Source organism: Xiphophorus hellerii, chromosome 4 (assembly GCF_003331165.1).
Source record: "Xiphophorus hellerii strain 12219 chromosome 4, Xiphophorus_hellerii-4.1, whole genome shotgun sequence".
In the NCBI taxonomy this organism is placed as follows: domain Eukaryota; kingdom Metazoa; phylum Chordata; class Actinopteri; order Cyprinodontiformes; family Poeciliidae; genus Xiphophorus; species Xiphophorus hellerii.
The window spans coordinates 28,223,825-28,243,240 of record NC_045675.1 but is presented as its reverse complement, the minus strand read 5'-3'; the positions used below and the strand labels follow the sequence as shown (position 1 = coordinate 28,243,240).

The window sequence follows — 19,416 nt, the reverse complement described above, 5'->3', positions numbered from 1 at the left end:
ATTCTGCTGTTTTAAAATGTCGACCAAGACGTCATAATTTTTCTGTTATTTACGCCGTGCTTCCGCCAAAAGTGAGTCAACCCCCGCAAAACAAACCGGGAAATCCGAGGAATTACTCCTACATTTCCCACGATGCAACTCAGTCCTACCTCGCTCCCACGCACAACCTGACGACGCTCGTTTAACTGATAAACATGGCGGTTTTCACAAGACTCCTGACTAAAGAAGCTTTCATGAGGTTCACCACGGAGACTGAAGCAGCAACTGTTGCTCTTTTTTTATGCGAGAGGACAAGAGCAGTCGAAACGTTAAACCCCCCCTCCGGAAACTGTGTTTACGGGGGTCGAGTCTGTTCTCAAACCCAACAGACTCACCGATTAGAAATGTTCTTCCCCCACCTCTAAAATACTCAAATTGCGCATCTCACCTGACACAGTGGGGGATGAATTGCACTCAACAAATCCTTCAAACAGCAATGGCCGCCGTATCTTTCAACAAACCCCTAGAAATAAAGTTAAGAGAGAGAGAGAGAGTGTTAAAAAAAATGGCATGTCAATCTCTGCTACATTAATAACTCCTTGTCCTGGCTGACACAAATGGAAAGAACAGTCTGATTGCGGGCAGAGAATGGCTCAGGAACACCAGAAAGCTCTTACCTAAGACGAATTATCGCGGCTATTGCAAAGGAACATTAGCCAGCAATGATGGATATTTTCAGTATGTGTAAGATGAAGCCAAGCTGATCAGAAACACTCTCTGCAGTCCTCCTTTAGGGTCACTACACACAGGCCTAATTACATTGCCTCTCACAAACGTGTCGCCTGAGCGGTGTGCCAGTACTGCCATCTAGTGTTGGGATGATGACATCTTCTTCCTTGGACTTTCCCCCCAATATAGCTCGATATTTCCCCCCCAGATGTTGCTCCTTAGCTTCACAACCTAGTGCACACACCGCTATGTTACATGCACACCATGCACTGCATGTATGACACTTCCAAGTAATTGGTTATTCAAGAAAGATGTCAGATTCGTGTTACTACTTTTTGGAAACTTAGTATGTTGTACGACTGCACTGATCCACTATTTTCACTACTGATACCGATATCTGTGGTTCCGTATCGACCGATACCAATATGATGCAAAAAAAAAAAGAAAACAGACCTGAATCGAATTAAAATGTTTTTGTTTTAAAATGCAGACATAAATGTACTGAATTACAAATTGGTTTCAACCCAACAGTTTCACAAGCTTGGTCAAATGTGTAAAAACAACTTTAATTTGCTCAGTCAGTGCAACTAGGAATATAACAGCCGACATATAGTAGTATACAATACAGAATAAATAATAAAGCATGCCGTCGCTCAGAGTACAAAGCATAGAATTAGACTCAATAGATCTGCCCTTGTGGGTCAGGCACATTATCGATACCCAATCTAGATTTTTCTTTCTAATGCACTTGATTAACTGATTCAACAAGCGTGACCACCCCTATAAAAGCAGGACTTTTAGCATGTTGTATTAGCAACTTACCAAAGTGGAATCAGCAATGGCCTGAGACATGCAATTGTTGCTACCCCTCAATCTGAGAAGGGTTTAGAGGGCAACTTTGAACAATTTGAAGTTGACTGTTCCACAGTCAGAAAGATTCGTCACAGTTGACAATCTTCTTTGAAGGCCCCAGCTAAAGTCACCTCAATGCTCAGACAAATTTCACGAAGCAAAAGAAATGATAATGGTCACAAAAGAACAATTGGTAATGCCTGAACAAGTAAGGCTTGCTTGGAAGGGTTGTCATGGCAAAGACTCTTGTCTCTGAAAACAGTGGCGTCTGAACTCTGGGCAGAAGACAGCAAAGTGGAGTTGTTGCCCAGGACTAAGTTTGGTGTAAACCACATTCATCCCATATTTTTAGCACATACACCTCTTACCAACTGCCAGGCACAGTGGGTCACATTTTGGGTTTGTTCTGCAGTCACCTTCAAGTCAATAAGTCGACGAAGAGTATAGCAAAGGATTCTAGAGTCAAGTAATTGGACATAAACCCGTCAGCTGGTGCTTCATCCAGACTGGGTCGTACAGTAGCATATAATCCACAATAGAATGGCTGAAAAAGAAAGAAATCAAGGTTTTGCAATAGTCAAAGTCAAAACACCTCATTCTGATTGAAATGCTGCTGCGGGGTCCGTCAGACATGAAACCATAGGAAACAAACTGATAAACAAAGAAGTGTAAAAAAAAAAAAAAAAAACCTAAGGAAAGGGTTTTTTTTTTCTTTTCTGACAGCTTTGATCTCGTTTATTATTTCTCTAAAACAGCTTCATAACACAATCAGCAGGTGATGAAACGGGCTGTCACAAGAGACCGTCCTCAGCCACAGATGATAAATTCATGAAAGTTCCCAGCCTCTTGTCAAACATTGTCAGTGACATTATTTCTTCCGCTGCTTTCATCGCGGGTGCATCCACCACTAAAATTGAGACCTCTCAGATATTTCCTAGCGCGCACATCGCACCAGGTTATTTATGGTCCTTATTCTGTCCTCTAATTGAACATTCATGCATACCAAGAAGACCAGCTGCAGATGTCTGTGGAGCACATTTGACACCCCAGGGAGTCGTTTTAAATGTCTTCTGACAGATCTATGATGCAGTACTGGTTCTCAGTTTGGCCTGTGACTGTATTGTTGCTACTCAAACACTACGGACTTCCCAAATGAATATTTTATAGATCTTTTGATATTTAAAATTGCATTGCAGGTATCTGGACTTGTTACTCGCTTGTATCCGACGCGAACATTTGTTCACCAGTAATTGACTTATAGATTGGAAAGCAATTCAGCTGCAGATATCCACGTTAAATATAAACTGAATATTAAAAAAAAAAAAAGGATTTACTGTTATCTGACATTACAAACTTCAAGCACATAAAGGCAGAAGAACAGAATGTCACTGTGGTTATCTGAAAATGTTCGCCCGCTCTGAAGAATTAAATTAGATCTGCAACACATACCCACTCCGACTGTTATATATAAAAATGACCACAGCTTCATGTGTCCAGAATATTTAGATGTTCTGTTTAGGTTAGACAAAAATGTCAGATACGTACAACTTCTACAAAAGCGATTTATATTATGTCAAGTCGAATCACCATTCTTCTGACAGGAGAGTCAAAACCATGAATACCAACATCAGTCCAGGAAGTAAATGGCATGGAATTTGAATTAAAACCAGAGGTTGCTAACAGCAAAAAGCTTATTAGAAATAAAGATTTTAATGTTCAAATTTGGTGTTCGAGTGAAGAGGTAATTACTTTTTGTATGGAGCAGTGTCACACCTAAAATGTTCAGAATTGTCCTCATGGTATTCAAAGATAAGAAAACAGCTAATAACGTTACTTGGAGTCACAACAGGTTTGAACTTGTACACAAAAGTTTAAATATACACATAGACTCTGACTCTTAGGTCAAGCTGCTTTACCAACTTGCATTCGAGCGTTATTGCAAGCATTAACTAGCATCTGACACAGTTCTGGAAGGAAATTCAAACACTTTTCTTATCCGAAAAAAGCAGACTTCATTTAAATTGACTGGTGTCCTGCCATTAATCGAGCCGTAAGCTCTTCATAAATTCTCCTTCACCATTAATCCACCCACTTTGAGTAATCCTTTACTGCAAACTGCACAAAACAGCCCCACAGCATGACACAACCAGCATAAGGCTCAACAGCTTCACCTGCTTGCAAACATTTTTCCGGCTCTTAGCAGCATTTACATGAGCATAAAACTTGTTTCCAGAAGGACTTGGCGTATTTATTTGGCAGCTGCAAATTTTAATAAACGAGCTCAGAGGTTTAGGTCTTGAGGTCTTTCTTGGTTGGTGATGTAAAACCCACCTCACCCTGGGCAGTGACGCTGGTGTTCTGTCATTGTCCAGATTCTGACAGGGTTGTGGTGTGGTATTCGTGAACATCCGTACCAAATGTCCTTAATTAAAGAGAACAGTTTGGGTCAGTCGATTGAAACTTGGACATAATTGGGTGCTCCAGCGAGAACATAACCCCAAACAAACAAACAAACAAGACTGGTTTTGGAGTTGACAGAACCGGCTAGGGATGTAATTTTAGTCCCCACGGAAACTCTTTGGACTGAGCTTAAAAGCCGGGTTTATGGCAGGAAGCTCTACAAATTTTGTCAAGAAGAGCGAACAAATATCTTGACAGAATTGCACCACCAGCTAGTTGAAGTTGCTTCTCTGTGGCTTGCTAATTGACTCAAAACACCTGCGAAAGTTTCCTGAGCCTCTACGGCAGGGGTCTCAAACTCCAGTCCTTGAGGGCAGCAGTCCTGCAACTTTTAGATGTGCCTCTGCTGCACCACACCTGAATAGAATAATTAGGTTATTAAGGCTCTGGAGAACTGATCTACACAAGGAGGAGGTAATTAAGCCATTTCATTCCAGTGTTTTGTACCTGTGGCACATCTAAAAACTGCAGGACAGCGGCCCTTGAGGACTGGAGTTTGAGACCCCTGCTCTACGGTCGCTTACTGAGTCAGTATGAGGAAGACTGCTGATTGGACAGATGTCCAGGAGTCACTGACCCCTTCCATAAGGAGCGTAAGACACAACAGGTCGTTGCTGAAGCAGCTGGTTGTTCACATAAACGTTTGAAAAAATGCAGATTTCAAGATTTTTGCCAACTATTTATTTTGGGGTTTTTTGCGCCATTTCTTCTCGGATATTGAAACTTTGACGTACATTTCTTTTCTTCTTCTTTGGCTTACACACAGTTAAATTCAAACTTGTTTACCCGGTTTGAAAATCTAAGGAGGTGGTTTTGCACAAAAGGCCCCGGAAAAAGAATGGCTCAAACGAAATATTAAGAGTCCTGAAATAATATGAAACTGATGCAGGTACAGAATCTTTTACACCTGCTGCTGAAAGAGGGAACGACTGACAACCTTAACACTGAACTGTATGATGAAGTGATGAGTAATGAGTGATGCATCATTTCCAGAGGCTTACAACTGGTTGACTTATTGCTTAGAGAATGAAGCTGTAGATACATCTGACAGAAGTAGCTGTCATTGTCCTTCTGCAGATAAATCCCAGAAAAAACTCTTTAATCCATGTTTTGTTTGGTCAGTTGTTCCCTCTGGATTTTGGTCTTACTTTTTTTTTTAAACTTTCAAACTGTTGTTATGGTGCACAACTGTAGCAACTTCTTTTTTTTCATTCAAATTTTTATTAAGGAACAACATGAACAATGTGCATCTCGTCTGTTCACCAAAGGTGGTGTAGTCTTATACAATCATCTATTCAGTTTGTTATATTGATCCATACAACGCACCCCTTCATGTGATTATCCCATCTCTGGTATTTAGTGTTCCATTGTTTTTCCTTCTTTCCTCCTCCTCCACCCCAAATCCTCTCAGAAGAATGGGGAGGAAAAAGAATGAACAAACCAATATCACATTGGAATAACTTTTCCGAACCGTAAAACAAACGGTCTAGTCCGAGCGGAGTAGCTAAGGAACAAAGGGTGTCACCTCATTTCCATTAGTTTCAGATCTGGTGTTCATGAAAGTCCGCCATGGGGTCCAACACTTTTCAAATCCGTCTTGCTCCAGTTTCAATGCAAATATCAGTTCCTCCATCTTGCAAATGTCTTGGATGATGTTTATCCACTCTTCTAGTGTGGGCGTTTTGTAAGTCATCCATTTCCGAGTGATTGCTTTTTTACTTGCAATTAGCATGATATCAAACATGTATGTTTAATCGAATCCCTTTACACAGTTTGGTCGTTTGCCCAAGAACACAGTCTCAAAGTTTAGAGCAAAATTGGCCCCAATAACAGTCTCCACACTTTGTTTAATTATCCCCCAGTAAGAAAATAGCTTAGCTCCATAAAATATGAAAGTGGCCAGCTTGTTTCGACCCACATGACCTCCACCATGTTCTGCATTTCTGCCCCTCTGAGCTGGTGTTTTGAAGAAGAGTGTAACAGCCTTCCAAGCAAATTCTCTATATGTTAGTGATGGTGTACATTTCCAACAGTTATTCAAAATGTCTAACCAGTCTTCAATGTGAATTTGGTGGTTCCCTTCCTTGTCCCATCTCTCCTTAATATATATTGTATCCCCTCTCTCCAGGTTTTGTAGTTCATTATACATTTTGGATGTTAATTTATTAACGGAGGTTAATTGATACGATTTTAGAAAGATTTTCACTATGCCAACAAATGTCCTGTCTGGTTCATCTTTATTTGTTTTTTTCTAAATAGTGCCGGATTTGTAGATAACAAAAAAAAATCTTTGTTATCAAGACCATATTTTTGCTTAATGTCTTGAAAGGACCTCAGACAGGCTTTATGATATAAATCGTTATATTTTACCGAGCCCTTTTCAATCCATGTTTTAAAAGTAGTATCTGTTATTTGGGGTAAAATCTTGATCACATGCTATCCATCTGATTGGTAAACAGGACTCTATTTTCTTTTACTAATTTTGACCAGGTCCTGAGTGCTGTTTCTGAACATGGATTAAGTTCTTTAAGGCCTTTTATTAAGTCCATATTTCCAATTGCTGCTTGCAAGGCGACACCATTGCTTGTACATTCAAGCTCCTTTCATTTTGCTGTGTAGGAGGAGTCACACATCTGCAACAAGGTACTTTTAGCTTCTTTTTCTTGTTTTTTTTTTACAACAGGAAGAGGCTTGCATCACAAAACCTCCAACAACACCTGAACTTTGACCTCAAATTTCAGAGGAGTTGAAAAGGAGAGACAGTTCAAACTACCTGTTCCATTGATTACTGTGGGCAACGATTATATCCAAAACTTCAGACTGAGATTTACGGAATCATACTTTATTGAACAACAAAATATTTATTGACAGTGAATAACAGTTCAGCGACAAACGGTACCAATGTTGGCTTGATGCATATTCTTTAAGTCCCTGGTCACAAGTTGAGGATGAAGCGGTCGACCTTCATCATGTACGCTGGTTTCAGGTATTTCTGCAGCTCGCTCTTCTTCACCCAAAGCAGAGGCGCGGTCGGAGCGCTTCCCGGAGCGCCGTCGGCCAGGATGGCTTTGAAGAAGAACACCTTTCTTCCGACTGAGCCCTCAGTCCGAGCGGCCTTGGGCAATTTGTACTTGTAAACTCCGCAGGGAGCGTTGCCGAGGAAAGTCGCCTTGACGCCGGCTGCTGTGGACGGGAGGACACAGAGGTGGAGTTTGAGGCAAAGGGCGTCAATCGTGCTCTGCTTTGCGTTCGGTTTGCGTTCGGTTTGCGTTCTTTCTCGGTTGCTGCTTGAATTTGCACAACATTTTTTAAATTTCTAATCTCGCAGGATGCAAATCCCCAGGCGGCTCGAAGCACCAGCGCTGCCTTGTTATAGACGCGCCGCTCCCATATGAGTCTGGCTTTATTAAAAATGGATCAACTGAAAGACACTTTAAATAAAACCCTCCACTAAACATTACGTTCTAGTATCAAGGTCTTCATAGAAAGTGTTTGATGGAGTGAGCCCTTGCTAAAGCAGTCACTCAAGTGCTGATTAGCTTGTAGACTTTGTAGCTTAGAGGCTTCCTCCAGCTGCACGCCAACAACTGCAGCTTTGTTTTAAATCTCTGTTGTGTTAAAGATCTTTACCGAGTCAATGAAAATATTTGCAGCCGAAACTTTATTCTGGATTTAATCCTGTTAACAGACTGGATATTTAGCGTGACTGTGTGAAGTAAAATTCTGCGTATTAGCGGGAGCAGAAAGGATTTGTAGTGTTAAGACGCGCTTCAGGCACAGGCCACCTGACAAAGAGGCGATTTCTATTCAAAAGTCTATTTTTTTTATTATTATTAAACAGCTTTGAAACTAATTGTAACAAGGTTAAAATTAAACATGTAGCTTTTAGCATGGTGTCAACATGAACTAAGAATTTAAAATGAGTAATAATAGATTAATTAGAACTGATTCTGAATTTCTTTTCAGGAATTGTTATAAACTAAACACTGAATCTGCTGAAGAACTGCAGGGCAACAAAACACGTCATGTCATGAAGAAACATGTAAAATACATGTTTCTTAAAATACTCTACCCATTCCTTAAAAATACTAAAAAAAATGGTTAGAGAAACTTAATTTGTCCACTTGACTGTTCTACATATTTGCCCTCTCTATAATTTCAAAATGTTTATGGTCAAAGTCGCTAAATTTACACACTTCCTGTTCAAATACATGGAAGAACTGAGATGAGGCAGTGATGAATTTGGGTTGCCGTTTGTAAAGTTACACAGTCAAACATTAACAGCAGTAGTTTGGGTTATATAACATGTCCTAAGATAAGGCTATAGACATTTTTTTCAAAGTCATATTCTCACCAACTAATTTATTCATATATAAATGGCACAGTTTCTAAAGAAATATTTCATTAGGAAACAAATATTTAGGTGGAGAGCTACATATTTATTTAGCAAGCATAATTTTAGTTTGCCAATTTAATATTTATGTTGCTAACTAAGCACTCAGCTGCAAGTTAAATATTCACTTTGCAAGCTAAATTTTGGCTTAGCTACTAAGCCAAAACTAACTAACTAAGCATTTAGCTTAGTTAGCAAAATACTTAGCTTTGAGCTAAATATTTATTAGCGCTGATGTAAATACTTAGCATAGTTAAAATTAGCTCCAAACTAATTTTGGAGCTAAAGGTAAAAGGATTAGAGCTAAATATTTACTTTGCTAAATGGTCAGCAAGATAAATATTTACTTAGCAATAAACCTTTATTGCTAAGTAAATATTAGCAATGAAGTCAGCAAGCTCAATTTAGCTTCTAAATAATACTTATAACTATATTTTATAACTATATTTATAAATGTATACATCACAGAAGATATTTTAAACTGAGAATAATATAACCTAGATCACAAGCACTGTTTCTGTACATTTCCATTCTCCCTCTTGGCCACAAATTCTGGAAGTGTGATATTAACTCTCTTTGTTTTGCAGATGACACCCAGCTCTACATTTCTTCCAAAACCTTCCTCCTTTCTGGATTGGTTCTCCACTGATTTTCTCAAACTTAACTTTAATACGACAGAAATGTTACATTGTGACACACATTTAGCCTTCCCAGTTTCTACATTAATATTTATAACTTCCCTTCAGGATGTCATACATGGGAGTACTCTCCCAGCTCAGTCTCATTAATTATATCACCTGGTCTGCATATTTTTGCTTCCTTCTTCTTTGTCCCTCCATGAACTCTCAAACTCCTTCACAGCTCAGCTTGGTTCATAACTTGAAGTCCCTCAAGAAAATAGCTTACTCCAGTTCCTTAACAGCTTCACTGGTTGCCCATGGAAGCTAACGGATAAACTTTAAAATGTAAATGCTCACGTTTTAAGTGCATTCATAACCTTGGCCCTCCTTATCTCTGTAACCAGTTTCGCATCGCCACTGCTTCCCGCTCTCTCAGATCTTCGTCTGCCGCTCATCTTATTGTTCCGTTTGCCCGTCTTATCACCATGGGGAGTGCCGCTTTCAGCTTTCTGCTCCTCGCCTCACTTCCTCCAGTCATTAGGAATATAAATTCTCTCCCCTTATTTGAGCCACAGCTCCGAAACACACCTGCTCACACTGGCTTATTCGCTTTAAACCCAGATTTAAATTCTTGTCAAATCTTATGTGCTGATTTTTTGATGAACTGTTTTGTCGATTAAATATTTATTTTTTTCTGCTCTGTAAGATGACTCAGAGTTATAGAAAAACACACTAAAATATATTATTATTATTACTACAGAGAAATGAAGGAGCAGCATATTCTGTAGTCACACATATGCATATTTAAATTCTGTTTACATTATTTTAGATTTTACAATGAGAAAAAGTTCTCTACACTAAAAAAACATTTTTTTAAAATTAAAATGTCGATAAAATCATTATGCATTAGGTCGGAAAGTCCACCAGCTGAAGCGTTAATATGTACGAACTACTAGAATTTAGTAGATTAAAGGGGCAGTATTATGTATCTTCCAGCCACATAGCATAATTTTTTAGCACAACCAAGTATCTATGTGATCTTAAGTTGTCATAAAAATGCTATATATATAGCAAATATGACTTTAAAGAAATTTAACGCCTTGAAATTGGGCCTCTGTCACTTTAAAAACTCCTGCTCTTTCTGAAACTTAGTTAATAAACTATCAGCCCTTTAAAAACATCTTACAGAAGCTCAGGCGTTTTGCCCAGCTGAATGGTTGCCATGGGAGATTAAAGGGTTTCTCAAACATGCATTAAAGAATCAAGGCAACCATTGTTTGATAAGGGAATAACATTATGATGGAAAGCTAAAAAAAAAAAAAAAGACTTCACATAATACTGCCCCTTTAAATTTGGGGACATGTTAGCGTTGGAGGAACTCAAAATGCTTTTTAAAGACGGTGTTAACAGACTCAAAACAAAGACGCGGTGGCTTTGTGGCACCTGTCACGGAGTCGAGCGCTCTCTCCGCCGTCTGTCGCAGCGTTTCTCCCTCCTGCCACGCAGCCTGAGGCAGCAGCCACAGCCTCTCTGCTCCCACCTGCTGCTCGGCCAGCAGCACCAGAGAGTCGGCCAGGCAGCGCTGCGCCGAGCTCAGGTCCTTGTCTACGTCGGCTAAGGTAGAATAAGGGGGAGAGATGGGAGACGTGTCAGTAGATTTTACTCTAACTTTTATAATGTCACAAGAAGGAAAATTCCTATTAAAGAAAAAAATATTCATCCGTCCGTTACATGCAGTGGTGGCTGCATGTAGGATTTCCCCCCCAGTTCAGGTTGCTGCTGAGCTCCGGGGGGTTTAGCAGGCCCAGCTGGTTTCACTCTGCCTCTTGAGGAGCAGAGTACAAGGCTAGCTGGGAAACTGACTTTCAGGGCCTCTTGGCCAATTGGGCAGCATGTGTGCTGCAGCTTTGTGGCGCTGTGATGGAGGATTTGTCTGCTAGAAACCCCGGTTTTTGTTGTTATTCTCCCCTTTCTTTTAGGTTCTCATTTTCACCTTTGAGATTTCTTCTGATCCCACTTAAAGATTAAACCTTTAACTTTACCCTCCTGGTTTTGTCTCTTCATTTTTCCCTGGTTTATCTATTGTTACAACCCCCCTCCAAAACCACTAGACTGCCTTGGGGATGTAACACCGTCTCATAAAACTCCTTTATATTACCTATTTTTCTTCTTTGTCTCCGTTAATAAATTATCAAACGTTTTTTCCAGGAACATTCCAAGAGCACTGCACACCCAAGTGACTTCCTGACTTTTACCAGTCCTCCCCTCCACTGACCTCTGACCCTTGGAGCTGGCTGGAAGTTCTTTAACCTCTGCTCCCAGGTGTCCTCCAAGTCCTGAGTCATCATAATCTCTTGGTCACCCCGATCCTCTTCGTCCGAGTCATAGTCGTCAGCCTGCCTCCGACTCATCCTCTCCGCGTCCTCCATGAGCCGCAGCTCATGGTCCGACACCAGGCTTTTCTCCAGCTCCATCTGGGGTGAACATTGTGTTTAAGATTACTTTTGTTATGTTACTATTTTTTTCTGTGCAAGCTCTGACACATATTTCCGAAAAACCTATGTGGTCTATGAAATAGCCTATAAAAAAAGAGGAAAAACTTCCTGTGCGCGGAACATTATCAAAGTGTAGTTTCCCTATCTTCCACTAGGTGTCACTTCTTCATCCATCAGATCACAGAATCCCCTGGACACGTTTCCAACCAGAACTCTGTCTTTATCCCCAGCGGCTCACCTGCTGCAACATCTGCTTGAAGCGCTGCTCTATCGGACTGCAGTCCGCTGTAATGACGGGTAACCTCTGCAGACACACCGCGGCCATCAGAGACCAGGGAGAAGTCGCTCTGTCCGCTGCAGTACTGGCCCGAGGAGTCGCTCTGTCAATAGGAGTGACGGAAAACCGGCGACATGCCCCGCTTCCGACGACTGTCCTACTAAAATAACACAAAAGCTGAGGGAAGGACCGACTCGCCATCTTTCTACAGGGCGCGGCCATCTTCTTTTGTTGGGTTCAATGTACGTTCGGAAAAACGGGACGTTAGCCGTTGCGCTACAAAACACTGAATTCAAAATGTTGGCCTTTTGAAAATAATAAAGCCTAAAACTTCGTCGTGTCTTTCTTGAAATAAAATACTCTCAATTAATATACAGCCATCACTGTCATAGTTTTATGGCGCTCTCTGACTCTAAGCAAATGTTAATGAAATGTCAATATTTCCGAGTCTCCTTGATGAACCTGAAGGTTGTAGTTTCTCAAATTTACCCACAATTCCAAGCTCCAGTGGTAAGCGGAAATCAGTGCAGCTCCTCAGTAAATCGGGGAAAAATGTCATCTCCGGTTTTCAAATGAATTTATTATATTGATTTATTTGTTATTAGTTATTATGGACCTACTGAAGACATAAAACTAATAATGACATAGGAAAAAAGAGACGGCAAAATAGGCGTATGTGGTGACTATTAATAATTAAATTAGTCGATCAAACACTGTAATAGTGGAAATAAATTATATTGATTTAGTTAGTAAGTAGACTCATAATTGCAAGCAATTGTATGACTAAATTCATGCTAAGAATGTATAAAATTTTATGGGTTTGAAATGTGATCAGTGCTTCATCTGTATTGACATTTGACATTTGCAGAAACGTGACTGAGTGAGCGCTCTTAGCAGCAAGCTATCTTTTTCTCCGGTAACCATGTCAACAAGAATCTAGTCAAATAAAATTAACAACTCATCACGGACACTTTGAATGTACTTTGTATGCTTTGTACCGTGGAAAATTGTAGTCTTTGTAAGTATGTGTTGAAAGACACTTCGATGTGTTGTTTTTTTTCTTTAGTTGATAAAATGTAGAGCACATACACATAATCTTTGAGCCTTGCATTAAGATATGTGCATTAACTAGGAATTTTGTTGTTGCAAAATGCCCATTTATAAAACATCTTCAAATGCAAACCTTGCAGACCTTTTATTAGTTGTTCGCTGGCTGTCTACGCAGTTGTTGTGAGGGCAGCACAACAAACAACAATAATTATATATTTATTTTCACTTGAAAATTATTTTTGACACTTTAAAGTGGATCATAAATCCAATATGGTAAAAGAAGAAGAAGAAGAAAGAAAAGCATCAGCAGTATGGCAGTAAGGTCATCCAATGTTCTGTGAGTTTATATAAAACAATTAAATTTAGTTTTTGGTTATGTGTTCATTTTTTTTAAACTGAGAAAGTATTTCCTGCTTACACTGTTTTTGGTATACCTCGCAGTTCATTTTGGGTCAGGTCTGCTGTTAGAGCTTTCACGTTTCCTATTTGACGCAACGCTATTTCCGCCACCACTGGAGCTCCGCCGGTGACGTCGCCTTGCAGGTGCGCGTGAACCTGCTCTCGTGAATGCGGGCAGGTACTCTTCGGTCCAGCCGCGCCGTCTGTGGCCGCACGTCTGTCCTCTTCCAAACATGGCGGGTTACCTGAGAGCTCTGCGCACCGTGTTGAGGAGCGCGGCCGCTCCGCTGTCACCGAGCCCCGCGGCGCTTTCACCGTCTGCCGTCTGCATTAAGAGACAGCAGCAGCAGAGGGACTGTAAGTCAGCTTCCTACTGAAACTCCAATATTTCGAAAACACACCGCTGTTGTTTGCTCTTGTTGCTCAGGTTCATAGCATTACAGTGCACGTGGACATATTTGTGCCAGTTGTGTGATTTTTTTTTTTTTTTTTTTTTTTTAAACGGTCCCAAATGTGACTCTGAAAAAAAGAAAAAAGAAAGTTTCTTCTTTTTGGCGACCAGCCATTGCTGAATCACATAGAAGAGACTGCTAGCATACAGTTCACTAACACTGAATGGCTCCATTCATCGCTTTGTTTAAGAAAAAGAAAAAAAATAATAATGAAAAAGAACAAAACTAACCTATCAGGTGCTTAGAAACAGTCAAATTATGGAATATTTTTAATCACTGTAAAAGAAAAATTTTTGATATACTTAAATTAAGTGCAACCTGCCTGGTCTTTTCATCCACTTGTGTAATAAACGCTATCATAGCTCTCATATATCTTTAAGGTGAGATAGCTTGACCTCGTTTATAGCTTCATATATAAAACCTGTCGTACACACCCTGAGAGTTGTGTTTGAGTTATTTAAAAAGAAATGAAGTGAGTCATCATCTTTTGTTCAGCATTTCCAACAGGTGTCACATCCTGTGACACCTGTTGGAACCTTTGGACTCCCCAAAGGCAGGGAGTATTTATGATCCTCAGAGTTTCCCTCTTGATAATAAATCTTCACTGCCAACCTAATGAGTGGCAGCATTGACTGTGTGCAAACTTTGACCCTTGCTACCATTTCCCCTTCCTACGTCCTTGTGTAGCTTTAGACAACTTTTACTTGGATTTCTGGGGCTCAGATCAATTGTTTGATTTAAGGCATCAAAGTCTTAAATTGACTTTTCACAAATGTGATGATTGTTTCCATGCATTATTGTTTTGGTTAAGAAATTTGAGTGTTTTTACAACGTGACAAAATAAAAGGCTCCTGATTAGGAGTGCACCGATCACACTTCTTCTCCAATTTTCTCCAGTTTCAACCGATTTTTCCTTTCCCTAGTGACATTAAAAATTGGACTGCAGGTGAAGATTATCCATATTTATTAATGAAAGCAAATGTCCCAAACCTTTATCTGAGCTTATTAAAGTCACAGAGTTGATACATTTATGGAGTGAAAATGGTCAGTGGGAAGACACTGTTATGGAGGACTGATCCTGCCAAAATGGACAATAAGTAAGTAAATAAATGAGCAAATGAAACTGTAAATAAGTGTGTAAATGAGGAAATCAAATTGAAAATAAATAAATACATTTAGGTGAAAATTAAAGTAGAGTTGTAATTATTTATTTTAAAATAATCAACTCCAAAGACTACGGAGTTGCAATGTATATTAATTTCAATGTAGTATAACAAAATTTAAAGAAAATAATAATATGCAATCGAATTAAATTACTTGATGAGGTTTCAGACTTTCTTTTGACTCTTTATGTCCGTAATTCATAAAAGATCAAGATAATTCATATCAAGATAAAATAGTCCCATTCTGATCCGTTGGTCTTAAACCCAACTCTTATTGGTCTTAAATAGAAGTTTCAACCCTAAAAGGCTCAAATTTTACCTACTGAACCTTTAGAGAGACCTCGTTAACTCAATTTCTAAATTTCTATTTTTCAGATTCAACGAAGCGCATCAAAGTGGACCAGCCGGTGGTGGAGATGGACGGAGATGAGATGACCCGCATCATATGGGAGTTCATAAAAGAGAAGGTAGAGCCTGCTTTAGTGGCTGATGTCAAACCCTTTCGATTAAATCTGTTTAAAAGCTGTGTGATTTTGAGTTTTCTCTGTTGCCTTTGACTCCAATGTGGGGAAACCAACACCTTGTTTAGCTCATCCTACCAAATGTGGAGGTAGAGCTGAAATATTTTGACCTGGGTCTGCCCTACCGCGACCAGACGGACGACCAGGTCACCATCGACTCGGCTCTGGCTACGAAGAAATACAGCGTGGCCGTCAAGTGTGCCACGATCACGCCTGACGAGGCTAGAGTTGAAGGTGAATCTGAACGCGTCATTAAGGTTTTGACTCAACGGCAGATTTGGTATACATGCAGCTGCATCTCCACTGACGATATATAACCGCGCAAACTGAAATTACGAAATTAATTTGCTTAATGAAGACATGGCGATTTAAAACAAAACAACTTGTTTTTTGATAAAAAGGTTTTGCGCTAGGATGAGGTGGTTTTATGGTTGTATCGAAATTAGCGTATTTTGCAAAAACCGCCATGGAAGCACTTTTCTCATTACACGAGGTTTGTAATCCACAACCGGATGTTACTACTGCTGGAAAAGATGACGGCAAAAAGTGGTAGGAGGAGGATATTTTTTTAATGACTTATCTGATAAACAAATGTATTCAAGTGTGATTTTTAACTGCGTTTTGTATTTAATGGAAACGCTGCAAATGTGAAATTGTGTATTTTCGACAGCGTAATATTGACAAAGCTTTGTGCACATTTGTAATGGAAACGCAGCTTCTGATATAGTTAAATTTTTTTGAAATCCTCAAACACATACTGCATTTTCCTATTTTAGAGTTTCACCTTAAGAAGATGTGGAAGAGTCCAAACGGCACCATCAGGAACATTCTGGGTGGCACGGTTTTCCGTGAGCCAATCCTGTGTAAAAACATTCCCCGCCTCGTTCCTGGCTGGACACAGCCCATAACCATTGGCAGGCACGCCTTTGGAGATCAGGTGTTTGGAAAAAAAAAAAAAAGATATTTGTATTATTTCTTCTCAGGAGGATAACAGCTAAATGCTTAAAATGTGGAAATGCTCTCAGTACAGGGCAACAGATTTTGTTGTGGACAATCCTGGGAAGTTCAAAATGGTATTCACTCCAGCGGACGGAAGTGACCCCCGGGAGTGGGAGGTCTATGACTTCCAGGCTGGAGGCTGTGGAATGGGAATGTACAACACTGATGAGGTGAGAGCACATTACAGGATCTGAAATGCGGCCAATCTCATCTCTATATGTGGTATTTGATTGTCGAGTTGTGACGATTTTGATATCTTCATCACACAGTCTATCAGTGGCTTTGCTCACAGCTGCTTCCAGTACTCCATCCAGAAGAGGTGGCCTCTGTACTTGAGCACCAAGAACACCATCCTCAAGGCCTACGACGGCCGTTTCAAAGACATCTTCGAGGATATATATGAAAAGTAAAAGAAGCAGTTCCTCTGACTTTGGGCATTTAACACAGACAGTATTCTCTCGGTACAAATCCTGTATTTCTTTCCAAACCACTTTGCATCTGATCGTTACCTGATTTTTTTTTACCGTGTCCTCCTTCAGGTCGTACAAGCCTGAGTTTGACAAGCTGAAGATCTGGTACGAGCACCGACTCATTGACGACATGGTGGCCCAGGTTCTGAAGTCCAGCGGAGGATTTGTTTGGGCCTGCAAAAATTATGATGGAGATGTGCAGTCAGACATTCTGGCTCAGGGTCAGTGTGCTGCAACAGGAACATGACATCATACATCGCCGTTTCTTATTCCTCACAGTGATTTCTATTTCTCTGTGTGTGACGTACAAAGGCTTTGGCTCTCTGGGTCTGATGACGTCAGTGCTGGTGTGTCCTGATGGCAAGACTATAGAGGCAGAAGCTGCTCATGGCACCGTCACCAGGCACTACCGAGATCACCAAATAGTAAGGCTTCCGGATCAGTCTGATGGACGGGCTTTACCGTGGGGAGAAAGAAAATTGTCATATTTTTTATTTCCATTCAGATCTTGTTTAGATTCAATCAGAAGTTTATGATAAAGATGGGACAAAAACAAAAACACAGTACATTAAATGGCATTTTCTTAGAAAAAGAGGAAACCAGAGACTTTCATACAAAGTATAAAAAAGAAGCATAACCCTTTTTCTTTACTGTGGTCAAAAGAAACATTTCCTGTTTTAGGGCTAGCCAAAATTGTGCCAATAATTTTTCCAAACGCTGGAATGATGAGAGATATTTAACGAACAGCTGTTAAGTGTTTGCCCATGATGAACACTGCTACATCTGGAGGATTCAGGGAAACTCAAAAACATGTGTTGAGGGTCTGATGGATGACGTCACGAGGAAAGTGCAATCTGTGGAAATATTGAAGACCAATACATACTTGGCAAGGAAAGAGAAATTTGTTCTCTTGAGTTGCAAGAACAAAGATTTATTTCTTTTCTCACCAAGACATTTCCCAAGAGTTCAGTCATAGAACCCCTAGGGTGTTCTTCTGGATCTCTCAATGCAGCATCTCTTGGTGTTTGTAACCAACAGATAAAGGGTAAATGGACTGAACTTATCTATTGTTTTTCCAATAATTTTAACCACTCAAAGCGCTTTACACTAGAGTCACTTTCACCCAATCGCACACACATTTATCCACCGATATGCAGATCGGTGGGAAACTTGGGATTAAGTGGGTAACTAGTCATTGGTTAGTTACAATGTGGCTTAAGGACAATGAAATCAGATACAAGAGTGGCCATCGCAAAGGCCAGATATCAATCTCATTGAAGACATGTGAACAAGGTGGCCTACCAACCTGGTTCAGTTCCACCAGGTGGAATGGGCCAAAAATCCAGCAAAATATTAGGAGAAGCTTGTGGAAGGAAACCCAGAATTTTTGACCCAAGTCATAGGCTTTGAAGGAAACTTTTGCAAAGATATTTTTGCCATGTCACAACAGTAAGAGTGGGAGAAAACGTTTAGCGTGTGTTACTACAGTATGTAAACACATGGTTTCTTAAGCTAATGCTATCTTTTAACGTATTGTTTTTCTTTGTAGGGCAAACCGACCAGCACCAATCCCATCGCTAGCATCTTTGCCTGGACTAGAGGACTAGAGCACAGAGGAAAACTGGATGGAAACAAAGATTTAATAATGTATGTCGTTTTCCCTTCATGTTCATTTTCATGTATTTGTGCACCTCAACAGTTTTCTACAAACCACATCTTTGCTCCGAAGGTTCTGTCAGACGTTAGAGAAGGTGTGTGTGGAAACGGTGGAGAGCGGAGTGATGACCAAAGACCTTGCAGGCTGCATCCACGGCTTGGCTAAGTGAGTTTGAATTTTCATTTTCTTTCAAGAGTGCATGTTGGTAAGCTTTATTTATTGTCTCTTTGATCACATTTTAAAAAATATATATATAGTGTCAAGCTGAACGAACACTACGTCAACACAACTGACTTCCTGGACGCCATTAAAAACAACCTGGACAAAGCTCTGGCAAAGTAAACAGAGGATGTCATCAGATTTTGAAGAATTCTCCATATTTTTACCTTTTGCCTTTATGAATCTTTGTATATGAATGAATTGTATATTTTTGATAAACAATCGTGCCTTTTATTTTACTTCCTGCTCAGTGCCTGCACTCTTCCAGCTTTGAATGCTTTTATACTGTATAAAGCAGATAAGGCTACAATAGAAATGAAGGTTAATGTTAACTAATACTGACTTTGACAGGAAAGTTTCAGGCTTATTTAACCAGTGGTTGTGTCAGAGCAGAGTGCAAGTCTGAACTATGTATGCAGTATCAACATTAATATAAAAAACGTCAAGAACAAAATGGTGTTACGTCTCCCTTTTTCTCTTATCCAGATTATCGGGGCAAAAATATCACAGACATGCATACAGAAAATGTTACAAATTGCAGATGCAGTGTTTCGCCAGCAGATGTCGACATTACAAAGCTGGTGAACTTTCAGAAGCAGATTAATACCAATGCTAGTAAAGCAGAATACATGGTTACCTTAAATCACTGACTCTTGCCTGAGCTTCATATAATTTGAATTA

The 19,416-nt window shown here is 40.0% G+C and overlaps 2 protein-coding genes across 2 annotated transcripts; one reads left to right on the top strand and one right to left on the bottom strand.

Annotated features, from left to right (window-relative positions):
• Positions 1–6,841: 6,841 nt before the first annotated feature.
• Positions 6,842–12,388, bottom strand: mrpl46 (mitochondrial ribosomal protein L46). Its single transcript, XM_032560490.1, has 4 exons — positions 11,767–12,388; positions 11,309–11,507; positions 10,477–10,647; positions 6,842–7,203 (listed from the first exon to the last, which is right to left on the bottom strand). The coding sequence occupies exons 1-4, from the start codon at positions 12,025–12,027 to the stop codon at positions 6,956–6,958; spliced, it is 879 nt and encodes a 292-aa protein (XP_032416381.1). The 5' UTR covers positions 12,028–12,388; the 3' UTR covers positions 6,842–6,955.
• Positions 12,389–13,228: 840 nt separating this feature from the next.
• Positions 13,229–19,189, top strand: LOC116718497 (isocitrate dehydrogenase [NADP], mitochondrial-like). Its single transcript, XM_032560489.1, has 11 exons — positions 13,229–13,611; positions 15,245–15,336; positions 15,459–15,624; positions 16,167–16,327; positions 16,416–16,559; positions 16,659–16,795; positions 16,929–17,080; positions 17,172–17,284; positions 18,409–18,506; positions 18,589–18,681; positions 18,774–19,189. The coding sequence occupies exons 1-11, from the start codon at positions 13,488–13,490 to the stop codon at positions 18,856–18,858; spliced, it is 1,365 nt and encodes a 454-aa protein (XP_032416380.1). The 5' UTR covers positions 13,229–13,487; the 3' UTR covers positions 18,859–19,189.
• The last annotated feature ends 227 nt before the right edge of the window (positions 19,190–19,416 follow it).

Excerpts from the sequence above, each read along its gene's own strand:
- mrpl46 (XM_032560490.1), bottom strand. The coding sequence starts at position 12,027 with ATGGCCGCGCCCTGTAGAAAGATGGCGAGTCGGTCCTTCCCTCAGCTT. Across the intron at positions 11,508-11,766 it reads TCAAGCAGATGTTGCAGCAG|ATGGAGCTGGAGAAAAGCCT; the intron begins GTGAGCCGCTGG and ends TGTTCACCCCAG. Across the intron at positions 10,648-11,308 it reads GCCAGCTCCAAGGGTCAGAG|CCGACGTAGACAAGGACCTG; the intron begins GTCAGTGGAGGG and ends ATTCTACCTTAG.
- LOC116718497 (XM_032560489.1), top strand. The coding sequence starts at position 13,488 with ATGGCGGGTTACCTGAGAGCTCTGCGCACCGTGTTGAGGAGCGCGGCC. Across the intron at positions 16,796-16,928 it reads TTCGAGGATATATATGAAAA|GTCGTACAAGCCTGAGTTTG; the intron begins GTAAAAGAAGCA and ends GTCCTCCTTCAG. Across the intron at positions 18,507-18,588 it reads GGAAACAAAGATTTAATAAT|GTTCTGTCAGACGTTAGAGA; the intron begins GTATGTCGTTTT and ends TTTGCTCCGAAG.